The sequence below is a fragment of the Podarcis filfolensis genome (assembly GCF_964270895.1).
Source record: "Podarcis filfolensis genome assembly, chromosome: 14".
NCBI lineage: Eukaryota > Metazoa > Chordata > Lepidosauria > Squamata > Lacertidae > Podarcis > Podarcis filfolensis.
The window spans coordinates 33,982,047-33,994,401 of NC_139616.1; the positions used below are offsets into that span (position 1 = coordinate 33,982,047).

At 50.5% G+C, this 12,355-nt stretch overlaps 1 protein-coding gene across 1 annotated transcript in view; it reads left to right on the plus strand.

The window, feature by feature from the left end:
• Nucleotides 1-3,931: 3,931 nt before the first annotated feature.
• LOC310749018 (cytoplasmic phosphatidylinositol transfer protein 1-like) overlaps nucleotides 3,932-12,355 on the plus strand; it is a 49,762-nt gene continuing 41,338 nt past the window's right edge. The window contains exons 1-2 of the mRNA XM_083585453.1: nucleotides 3,932-4,221; nucleotides 11,544-11,714. Coding sequence (XP_083441579.1) covers nucleotides 11,667-11,714 — 48 coding nt within the window. The 5' untranslated portion in view covers nucleotides 3,932-4,221; nucleotides 11,544-11,666. The remainder of the gene's footprint in view (nucleotides 4,222-11,543; nucleotides 11,715-12,355) is intronic.

Consider the following 12,355-nt stretch of genomic DNA (forward strand, 5'->3'; position numbering starts at 1 on the left):
TGGTAGCAAGCCATTGGGGCTCATGAGGGATAGGAACGCTGGTCTTTCCCACAATACTCCTGCTGCCATCCCACGCTTGACATGGCAAAGCTGCATCTGGCCAGCACCACCACAAACAACAAGCAGGGCTTCCATCAAATGTCCCATAAGACTAAAGATTCCACTACACAGAAAACTAGGAATTAGGGTAGCCACATGTCCCAATATACAGGCGACCTCTGTTTAGGGGTACCTTTAATGCTGAGGTTAGTAACATGAAACCTGTGAGCACCGAAGTGTCCTATGACAGTGTGGTGCAGTGGTTAAGAGCGGTAGACTCGTAATCTGGTGAACCGGGTTCACGTCTCCACTCCTCCACATGTAGCTGCTGGGTGACCTTGGGCCAGTCACACTTCTCTGAAGTCTCTCAGCCTCACTCACCTCACAGAGTGTTTGTTGTGGGGGAGGAAGGGAAAGGAGAATGTTAGCCGCTTTGAGACTCCTTCAGGTAGTGATAAAGCAGGATATCAAATCCAAACTCTTCTTCTTCTTCTTCTATGACATGTCCATGTTGCACCCCGAGTGTGAATTTCTCCTAATAGACACGTTTTTGTATGTAATTTTGCCTCATGCAGACAATTTTGCAATGCAGTTTTCCTAAAAAGAATGCATTTATGTGAGTTATTTTCACCAACATATGCCCTTTTATGTACACTTTACCCTAGTAAGTGCATTTTTGTACTCATTACCTGAATCATAGAATTGTTGAATTGTAGAGCTGGAAGGGGTCACGAGGGACATCTAGTCCAACTTGCTGGAATTCAGGGATCTTTTGCTGAACGTGGGACCCGAACCCACAACCCTGAGATTAAGAGTCTCATGCTCTACTGACTAAGCTATCCAAGCACTTCATCACAAAAACAGAAAAAGTGTGAATTTCAAAGGACGGCTGAATTTTTGTTCCCATCTTGTTTCACAAAGTGCTAATTCAGTAAGTTCATCGTTAAATGCAAAATGAATTTCTCCTCCACCCCTGACTGAATCTGCACGTACACACAGCAATCTCAGTGAAACCTAAATGCACTTCCTTCGTAATTCTAAATGTCAAAACATCTCCTCTCTTTTCTCCCACCATGCATGCTGTCTCAAGTGGGGTCAGGAAAAGAACGGTCAGTAACCTGGGCCTTGCGATGATGCAGCCAGATGCTTCTGAACTGATTTATTGGGATCTGATAAGCAATGCTTTTTAAAATTCTTTTATTCCATAAGATGAAGAAGAAGAAGAAGAAGAAGAAGAAGAAGAAGAAGAAGAAGAAGAAGAAGAAGAAGAAGGATTACCGTACTTTTCCATCTATGAGATGCCCCCATGTATAAGATGCCCCCTATTTTGGGGGACTGAATTTCAGAAAATGGGGGGAGATGGCAGAAAGTTCTTGAGCTTCTTTTTTTTTTTTGCAGAGAATTTCCCGGAGTTAATGAGTTTTTTTGGGGGGGGTCACCAAGGGTTGTTAAGCTTTTTTAAGGGGGGAATGCAACAAACGCCTCACAAAATCCATCTCCCGTCTGTTCCCTCACCAACAGAACTTGCCAATCACTCGCCCAATTGCCGCAGTGTCAGCCACTCAACCACACCCATTGACGCAGCAACCAATAACACGCACAACAGCCACTGACAGCCGCGGCGGAAACCATTCAAACGTCCACCCTATGCACTACCCATGTATAAGACGACCTCTACTTTTTTGCATGATTTTTAGGGGGGGGGACCTTGTCTTATACACGGAAAAGTACGGTATATACTGCCCTTCATCTGAAGATCTCAGAGCGCTTCACAAGATAAGAAGAGCTTGCTGGATCAGGCCAGTGACCCACCTAGTCCAGCATCCTATTCTCACAGTGGCCAACCAGATGCCTGTGGGAAACCAGCAGGCAGGATTCGAGCGCAAGAGCAACACTCGCCCTTCCTGTGGTTTCCCGCAACTGATATTCAGACACATTGCTGCTGCCTCCAGCTGCGGAGGCAAGAGCATAGCCCTCATAGCTAATAGCCCCTTTTCCAGTACATTTCCCAGGGCCTCTTCTCTTTTTTCTTCCTCCTGATAAGTTCCAGATGCAGCCACTCACGCCTCCAAATTAAATCCTTCACACTTGCCAGGCACGCCAGCCTTCTCTCCTGTCTTTGCCTCTCTGCCAATCCTGGTGGCTGCCCCCTCCCTGTGCCCAAGGTGTCAGAATTTCACTAAGCAGCACTGCTGTCCTTGTAAACAGATTTGTACTGGCGGTGTTCTTCCACAAAAGCTCTCTCAGGGGGCTGTGTTTTGCAAGCTGTCAAGGGGGAAAAGGCAGATGAGGAACCACGTGTGCCCGGTCCTTACAATCACAGAAAGAAAGTGGGTCCCAAAAATACACATCTCAAGTGTCAAAACCAGGGTAGAGAGCCTTCTTTCCACAATTTGGTGCCCTATTTTGGACTGCAAGTCCCACCAGCCCTAGAAAGCATGAGGTTGGGGAAGGCTGCCATGCAATGCCCCGTTGTTGCCATCTGACCAGAAAATGAAGCCTGGCCTGCTCTTCTGCTTTTTTAGCAGCAGCAGCAACAGCCTGGTCTGTAGAAATCTGCCAAAGAAATTTCTCACCACGGGATTGCATGTGAATGTCTGCACAGGAGCAGAAGAGGTTTAAAAAGCCAGCAAAGTGGTGGATAAGCAAGGATGCCAACTTGCAGGGGTTCCTGAGCCTTTGAGTTAAATTTGGCCTATGAGGTTTTCACACAAGACTCCATGGGATAGCTCAGTTGGTAGAGCATGAGACTCTTAATCTCAGGGTTACGGATTCAAGCTCCATGCTGGGCAGAAGAATCCTGCATTGTGGGGGGTTGGACTAGATGACCCTTGGGGACATTTCCAATGCTAGAATTCTATGAATCCATTAAAAAAGGGCTTTTGGCTCTTGAATTTCTGTGTAGCATTTAACCGTCAAGAAGCACGGTTCTTGCAAAAAACAAAAACTGGCAGCCCACAAGTCTAAAACACTGAGTATTTTCACTGCTCTTAAATTGAGGGCTTTGCTTCTACTTCTTAAAACAAAACAAAAAAAATGAATACTTCCAATTTTAAACAACTATACCTATTAAATATATATTGGGGGTACATACAAGGGATGCACCCCAAGATGTCTAGCTCCAAATTTTGATGGAGTTCCACCTTTACTGACAGAGGCTGGCTGCTTCTGAATGACAGTTGCTTGTACTCAGAAATGGGGAGAGGGCTGTTGCCCTCAGGTCCTGCTTCGGGGCTCCCCATTGCGGCATCTGGTTGGCACTGTGGCAACAGGATGCTGGATGAGGTGGGCCACCGCTGGCCTGATTTAGCAACCGGGCTCTTACTCTGTTCTTTTGCTAACCTCAGCCAAAGAGCCTAGGTCTACTGTGGATTTCACTACCTTCCCATAGAGGAAGCGATGGCCACCAACTTGGATGCCTTGTTGACAGATTCATTGAAAACCAGTGGCTACTAGCCATGAAGGCTAAATGTCCTAGCTTCATTCTGGGAGGCAGTATATCGGAATACCAGCTGCTGACTAAACTCAGTTCCTCTTTGTGGGCTTCCCATGGGGATCGGCTTGGCCCTGATCCTGTGGGGCTTTTCTTAGGTTCTTTTAAGGCAGCTTCCCCTCCAAGGTGGTATTGCGCAAAGCTGCACCGACGGAGCACCAAAACGCCACCGGTTGGATTTCTTCCTGAGATGCAACTATCGTGACCGCAAGGCTGGCAAACCCCATCCCAGGAGGAAGTGGAAAGTCAGTGAGTCCCTCCTGGCTGCCGTGAGACCCCCCTCGCTTTACTTTTTCTCACCCCCTCGGCCACAAAGCCGAAGTATTTCCTCCTCCTCCTTCAACGCTCCAGGCTCTTCCCAGCCGCCCACCCGCTCCAGGAAGGGGGCGGCTCAGGAGAGTGAGGTGCGACGCCGGATTCTCTCCCCTAGGGGTCGTCGGAGGAGGCGGCTACCCAAGAGGACTGGGCTGGACGGCGGCCGGCTTCGGAAAAGGGCTGTGCAAAAGCGGCGCTCTCGAAGGTGCAGGAGCGCATCGCTCTCCCCTCTACTCGTTCCTCCTACGGCAGCGGGCAGCTCTCTGGGCCCGTAGCCACAGGCACGTGCGGCGGCTGCGAGGGAGGATCGCCGGGGAGGAAGGGGAACTGGTTGGTGGTGAAGAAGCCGGCTCAGCTGGGCGACCCGCGTCCGGGTGAGCGGGGAATGGGTGGGTGTGGAAGATTGGGCACTGGGACGATTCAGGAAACCCGAGGAAGGGATTTGCTCCCGGGACGTGGTTCCTTTTTAATTGGTGCTGGCGGGGCTGTGTTCCAGGGAGGCAACGCAAAGCGGGTCCCCTAGACGGAGCGGGGACTGATTGCGCAAGGGAAGAGGCGAGAATTTGGAGAGGGCACGGATGCGCACGGGGTGGGGGGGGGACCTGGGGGAAGGTTGACTGGATGTGGGGCTGGGGGGTTCCGGGCTGGTGAAAAAGCGCGATGAGCGACCAAGAAAAAGAGCCGGGATTGCCGAGGGGACGGGAGGAGGGAGGGCGAGACGAGGAAGAGCGATTCTTGGAAAGCCTGCCTTCCCAGAAGCGCTCTTGGGAGGAAGCCTAGAGGGCGCGCACCGGCCAGGCGAGCGCGGGAGGAAAGCGAGGAGGGGCTGCGGCGGGGGGAGATCGGCCGGGATCCGGGCCGAGGAGGAAAATCGCCCGCGGAGGAGAAACGAGGAGGGCTGCCCGGCCCTTCCCCATCAAACTCCGCCCCGTCTGGGCAACCCCGGGGTAGGTAGCGAAGCACGTGGCCGCGCGGGGTCTTTGCCGGGCGCCCTTCCGCCTCCTCTCGGGGAGAGTCTTTGCACCCTCCGGGTGTTCCCCGCGTGGCCAACCGACCCCCTTCGAGAGGCGAGGCGCGCCCAGGCTGCTTGCCTGCGGGGCCCGTGGAAACACCGAGGCGAGCCGGGCGTGGCGGCGGCGGCGCCACCTCCGGCTCCTTTTCCCTCTCTCTTTCCTGCCTTCCACGCCCCAGTTAGCCATTGTTTGCTGGCAGCCGTCGGGCAGGTGAGAACTGGTCCGGAGCAGGGAGGGAGGGAGGGAAGGCGGGGAGAAGCCGCAGCAGCGAGGCTGAGTCCTTCCTGCGCGAAAGGAGATGGGCTGCAATCTGGAAGGTTCCCACGACCACCCCCAGCCCCCCTCTGTTTGAAGGGGCCAGCTGCTGGGCTCGGGGTACGAAACGCTCTTTGCGCATGCACCAAGGCACCTCCGCCCCACAACTTGTATTTGCTTAAAGGTTGCGGCAGCATCGTGAGAACCCCACTTTGAACTCCACGGGGCTTAAATATCGAGTGAAGATGCATGGGATCAGTTGCTGCTAACATGTTAAGGGCTGAGCCTGCAACTGAGCACGTTTTTCCTGGGTTGACGCCCTTTTCCTACAGAATGAGACTCTTGTGTGTGGAATTGGGAGAGTTTGAAGGTTTGAAAGAGGTTCATTTGCCATCCGGCTTCACTTGACAACCTGTTGCATGGTCAGATTTTGCTGTGGGGCATATGAAGCCCTAGTGCCTTTGTACAGCATTCCAACTAAGGACCTAGCCAGACCATTTCTGCAGTGGGGTGTGTGTGTGTGGTTAAGAAAAGTTGTTCCTGGTGGTGATAGGGGGCTTCACTGTCTCTCCCTCATTGTGATCTCTCCATCCTATACCCCTCTCTCCATCTCCTCTAGCAGCCCCGTCCAAATCAAGGGCTTAATTTTGAGCCTCAGCAGAGGGGAAGTCGCTGTGCATCTGGATTGCAAAAATGGGCAGCAGGGAAAGGGTTAACTGCTCTCCTCCCTCTTGAAGAGCTTTTTTTGTTTAAAAAACAAAAAACCACCACACGATCTTTCTCTCTCTGCTCCTGCTATATTTGCCTGCAACTTGTAGCTACAGCCCACAGTAAACATAAACAGTCCAATCAGATCTGGAATTCGGGGACGAGGATTTTTGAGGTCACAGATTTGTAGCTTGGCAACTCCTGTTTTAGAAATTCAAGAACTAGAAATGAGATTATCCTCTGTGTGTGTGTGTGTGTGTGTTGTAAGGGACCGTTCTTTTATTAAAAACAAGAGCAGCATAAAGAGAGCCATCTGGCTACTTAAAGGAAAGGCTCTGAATTTGCAGATTCCTCCACTCTGTGTTTGAATTTGGGACTTCTGGGAGGTTTCATTCAAAGGTTCACTGCAGTGGGATGATTTTTGCTGTGATCCTGGAAAACCACCACCGCCCTGCCTGGGATTTTTTAATTTTTTTAAAAAATGCTGATGTTGCTGCTAGCCACACAATTCATGTAACACATAGTTTGACCCCAAGGCTCTTAGGCAGGTGTGCCAATTTGAATAAAATATTGTGGAGAGGAGCAGGTAAGCAGGTAATCGATCACATGATGCAGTGCATGCGCACCATTTGAATAGCAATGCCCATCAAGTTGGGGGACAGCTCCCTCAAATAGAAGTTGGCTCCTGTGCCCTTAGGTTTAGCTATCAGAATCTCTTTGGAGGCTCCCTGGGGAGATATTGTAATAATAAAAATTAAAAAAATAGTAATAACAACAATAACAATAATAATAATAATTTATTACTTATACCCTGCCCATCTGGCCGGGCCTCCCCAGCCACTCTGGGCAGCTTCCAACAGGCTATTAAAAACACAACAAAAGATCAAACATTAAAAACTTCCCTAGATAGGGCTGCCTTCAGACGTCTTCTAAAAGTCAGATAGTTGATTATTTCCTTGACATCTGGTGGGAGGGCATTCCACAGGGCAGGCGCCACCCCCGAGAAGACCCTCTGCCTGTGGGAAGCAGGATGCTAGTTTCGACAGATCTTCAGGCTGGCATTGAGCCCAACCCTGAACCGGGGCTCTCTGCTATTTGTATGTTCAGACATGGAACTCACTGCCACAAGATGCAGTGATGGCTGGCAGCTGAGATGGCTTTCAAAGTTAGGCATATTAATGGAGGAGGAGAAGGAGGCTCTAGGTCTATGACTACGAGGCAGGATGCTGGACTAGAGAGCAACTCCAGCATGAGTGAATCTGTCCCAGTCTGACATCTGCTGGGCCATGGTGCATCTTTTTCCTCTTGGCTGCAGCTTCTGCTCCCTCTTCCCCTGCCAACCACAAGATACTCTACAAAAGGCCAAAAAAAGGATTGGGGGCCCCCACCCACACATGCTCACAACATGTTGCTTTCTAAGTGCTTCCTTGCTTTCTTGCTGCATAACCTACAACAGCACCGTAGAGTAGGTCCACACTGCAGATGGAAAAGCTGAGGCTGAGAAAGTCAGGGTTGCCTCAAGATGAGATTCAGACTGGAGGGTTTTCATTGGGCTGCCTCTCAGCCAATGAACGAGAGCTCTGATTTATACACACCATCACATTTTAGAACTGGCCCATTTTCTAAATGCATTTTATACCTGGGGACTGATTTTCTCAAGTGCAAAGTATGTTGCACAAAAGCAGCGCTTGGTATCCTATGCCTAGCATCATATTCCCTGGAGCAGTCCTCCAGATAATACGGAGCAACAGTTCCCTCCTGCTGTCTGCCCCACATCCATCATCAGCATTCATAGCTTCTGAACATGGACACTCCATCCATCCAGGCAGGGAAGAAGCATAATCTGTGTGAGGACAAATTCTAGCCAGGCAAAAACACTCAAGATGGGTGCAAAGCAGAGCCAGTGAAGGGTGTGGCTTGGGGATGGTTCTGGGGGCCAAGTGAAGAGGCCCAGAGGACCACATTTCCCCCTCAGGCCTGAGTTTTCCCACCTCTGGATTAATAGATCCATCCTCTGAGAACCTTTTAAATCCTTTCCAGACTATCTATAGCTAGTGGCTGGGGCAACCCAGTCAGATGGGCAGGATACAATGATGATATTGATGATGATGGTGATGATGATGATGATGAATTGCATATCCATGCTCCATATTTTCAAACCTCCCCCCACCATAAAAATTAGGTGATGTATTCCAGAACTGGGTGAGCTCCTCTTTCCCTCCGCCACTAAGCAAAATTCCTGTTTGTCTTCGTCTTAACTTGGGCAGCTGGTTGTTAACCATTAAGAATAGATGTATTATCATCAGAAGCATATTGACAGCGGATTAGCAGCCACGTTATAAATAAGTTGCCCTTTGGGCGAAGACCAAGTGTGGTGTCTGTTCATTAGCGCTTGGATTCTCTGAAGAGGCGGGAGAGAGAGAGACATCTCCGCGAGCTTTTTATTATTTGCATACAAGGCAAATACACACAGTGCCTCTCAAATGAGGCCCCATAGCCAGCAATGCAACAAGCTTGCAGCAGATCCCATCTGCAAGGGATGCTGCTGAATAACAGAAGGGTGCAAGGATCTCAAAACAGTCACATCTTCCCACTGGGAAATAGACTTCCATTGTGGGTAGGCTTGCTCAAGGGAGCCTTTCTATTCAGGGCATGCGTTGTTCAGGAGAAGTGCAATTCACCCGGCAGAACATTAGCATTTCAGAAGCATTCAGGATTGAGCTGTGATGCATAGCCTTAGGCAAGTCCTTGCTTTCACGACTGGTCCTACCTTTCAGGGTTGTTGTGAGAGGGATTTGAGAGGACAGCTGGAGAAGCTGGTTTCTGAAATAAAGCCAAGCACTTTGCACGCCCTTAACGTGAAGCGCCGTGCTGTGCTTGGAAGGCTCGCAGCCAGGATCGGTGACAAATGTAAGCCAAGCCCAAGAAAAGACCTGCTGGGTCAAGCCAAAGGCCCATCTAGTCCAGTTCTCACAAGCACCAACCAGATGCCCCAATGGTGAAGTCTGCAAACAGGACCGAAGGGCAACAGTACACACCCAGGATTTCCAGCAAGTGCTATTCAGAGGCATGCTGCTCCCTACAGTGGAAGGAGAACATTCAGCTGTCAGGGTTACTAGCCATTGATAGCTTCCTCCACAAATTTGTCTAGGTCTCTTTTAAAGTCTTCCAAGTTGGCGACCGTCACTGCCTCATGTGGAAGTGAATTTGACAGCTTAACTCTGCTGTCTGAAGAAGCCCTTCCTTTTCCCCGCCCTTGTGATTTGCTTGCAAATTTTATGCATATCCTGAAGGAATCCTACCTAACAGGGCTGGTTTGACCTGCTGGCACCTAGAATCGTAGAATTGTAGAGTTGGAAGGGAGGTCATCTAGTTCAACTCCCTGCAATGCAGGAATCTCAGCTAAAACACCCCTGACAGATGACCACCCAACCTCTGCCTATAAACCTCCAAGGAAGGAGAGTCCACAACCTCCCCAGGGAGACCTTTCTGCTGTCAAACAACTCTGTCAGAAAGCTTTTTCTATAGTAAATTGCTTGATGGCTGGCACCTGAAATGTGATAGGATGAGAGTATTGTATTTGTAGTCTCCATGTGGCTGAAGGACAGTATAGGTTAGCACAGGCCTTGTCAATCGGGGGCCTTCCAGTTGTTTTGAACTAGAGCTCCTGTTATCCCCAGCTCAGCAGGAGCTGATGAGAATTATCCAAAACATCTGAAGAGCGCCAGGTTCCTGAAGGCTGGGAGAGTGTGCCGGATGAGACCTGTCAGGTGCAAATTTTCCCAGCCTAGAGGTGGCTCAGGGGGTAGGTTGTGCCGACGACATCTTGAGACCCAGAATCAGATCCCCTTGTTGTTTTATTTTGAATCAGGGATGGAAAGCCTGTGGCTCTCCAGATGTTGGAGGCCTCCATCTCCCATCAGGCATCATGACCAACAGTCAGCGAGGATGGGAGCTGTAGCCCAGCAGCATCTGGAGATCCAAGGGTTGCCCCCATCCCTGCTCTAAAGCAACTTGTGTTCATGATCAGTCAGGGTAGCTCAGTTGGTCAGGGCGTGGTGCTGATAATGCCAAGGTTGCAGGTTCGATCCCCGTATGGGAGAACTGCATATTTCTGAATTGTAGGGGATTGGACTAGATGATCCTTGAGGAATCTCCCAAAACTATGATTCTATATGCTTTAAACTTGATCAGAGCAGCAATTTTTGCCTACTCATCATCATCTCTTTCCATGTCTCTTCTGGCTGCCCCAGGTGCTGTTAGTGCCCTGTTTGGGAAAAACCATTGAACACTAGAACTTCTTCTGGTAGTGTGGCAAGGAGATATCAGGACCCTGGATAGTTCCCAGTGGGCCTGCTAGCTGAGCTTGAGAAGATGTTGTCTTAGCAATGACTTGAGAGTCACTTGAAGCCTTGGAAAGGCTGACAGGACTTGGTCTCCCAGCAGCTCCTTCCTCTGCAAGGGCTGCCCTGCAATACGTTAAGGGGCCAGTAACCTTTTCTGTCGTCACGTGGCTTCTGTGTGGTTGTGGGGCACATGGGCCTGCAGAGGAATCGCTTTCAGAGGGTGATGGAAGAGCCAGCTCCTCAGGCCAGGGCAGCATAGAGGAGGGTACGAGGACTCCTCCTTGAGTGTATCATCTGAGTCAGAGCTCCTCAGGCCCACAGTGGGACCCCAAGGCAGGGAACATGGCAGATAGCCTCACTGGCTTGCTGAGGGGAGAATGTAGGCACCTGCAACATGCTTGGATTTCTAAAGGGAAAATTAAAATCCTTGGAAATCCTATGGTGGATCACCCGTGTCACATATATTGTGGTACTTATGTGGGGGTGGAGGCTTTCGTAAGTCCAGCATCCTCTCATCACAGTGGCCAGCCAGGTGCCCCACTGAGCATCTTTGGAATAATACTAGTCAGGGACTCCAGCACATTGCACTGGGGCAGAGCTCGCGGTGAAAAGTGGCTGGGACTATGGTGCCAGATGGCAGCCAGCTTTGCCCACCACGAGGAGACTTCTTCCCCAAAGAGGTGGCTAATTTGTTGTCTAAACAGGTGGCCAAGACTTGTGTGCTGCTTGGAAGCTGCAAGATCTGCATTGTAATCATTTTTTGAGGGGATAAAGGCACTCTGCACATGATCAGAGGGCTATCTTTCTTACTTCCCGCCTCACAGGAGCAGCCTGAACCCTGGCATTAAAAAGAGAATGTGGGGCACGAATTATAACCCTGGGCATGGCAGAGTGGGCCGCGGTTACAGCTAGTACTAATATACATTGGAGTCTTGCTGTTTTTCTCCCCTACATACCCGTTACGCCTGACCTTTTGAGTAAGCTTGCTGACTGGGTGAGGTTTTTTAAACACTACATATCCTAAAATAACGTGAGAAGATTTGGGGTGGTTGGGTAGTGGGATGGTTCCAGCAGCGAAGGAGCCCTGATGTGACCTAACCCCTCCACCTCCCGCCTCCTCCTTACTTCCCATGGTCTGGCTTCTACAGCTCTTTTGGCTGAGGAGACTGGTGACCTCACAACAGCTACCATGACAACCGATTATGAAGTCACAGGCGGAGCTGTGCCTGTAGCAAAGGGGGGGAGAGATATAAAGAAGTAGAGCTTTGGATCTGAGTGAAGGAGGGAGCCGATTGCTTCTCAAGACTGCCCAGCCAAGCAAATTCCCAGAGGCGGTGCTTTACTCCACTCTAACACATCTCTTCTCGGCTGCAGGATGCATCTTTCCCCAAGGGATCCTCAGGGGCCACTTGGCTTGTGAAGAGCCCCCGTTTCCACTGGAGTGTGCCGTGCCACGAGGGTCCACCCAGCCCGGCGCCCAGAGAGACGGCAGGCAGCATGCTGGTGAAAGAGTATCGGATCTGCATGCCCCTCACCACCGAAGAGGTAAGCGTCAGGCAGATGCAGTGATCAGCCTGCAATAGCACAGGGAAGGACAGGCTGGTTGCAGTTGGGCTGCCATTTAGCAAAGTGGCCTCTGAGCCTTGTCCGGAGCCAGGGACTCCCCTTTTTTGGGCAGGGGGGGAGAATGGGGTACTCACCCCCTGCTGTGTAGAGCAGGCTCAGATGCAGCCCATTTCCCTTTTACTTCCATAGAGCTCCTGGTAGAGTGGTGGAGAGAGGATGCGTTTTACTGAGGAAAGATCAGAGATGAGCAGTGTGTGTGTGTGTGTGTGGACAGGTAACAATATAATTGGAGAAGAAAAAGGCTGGAAAGATCTCTTCCTACCAGACTCCCCGGGAGAAATATATTATAGCAAAGAACAAGGCGGGGGCTGGAGCAGAGGTTTGACTTTGAGCAAGGGGGTCGGGACCCCGGGGCACATTTGCAAAAACAGGCACATTGGTTGTGGGCAACACACACACACACACACACACACACACACACACACACCACAACCACACACTCTCACCAGAATTGCATGTACTCGCTCTCTCCCCTCAACAGTTAACTTGTTAACAATTTCTACAACTTCTCCTTCCCCTAAGCATCACTGGAGGAGGGGGTGGTCTTTCTGAAGAGTGTA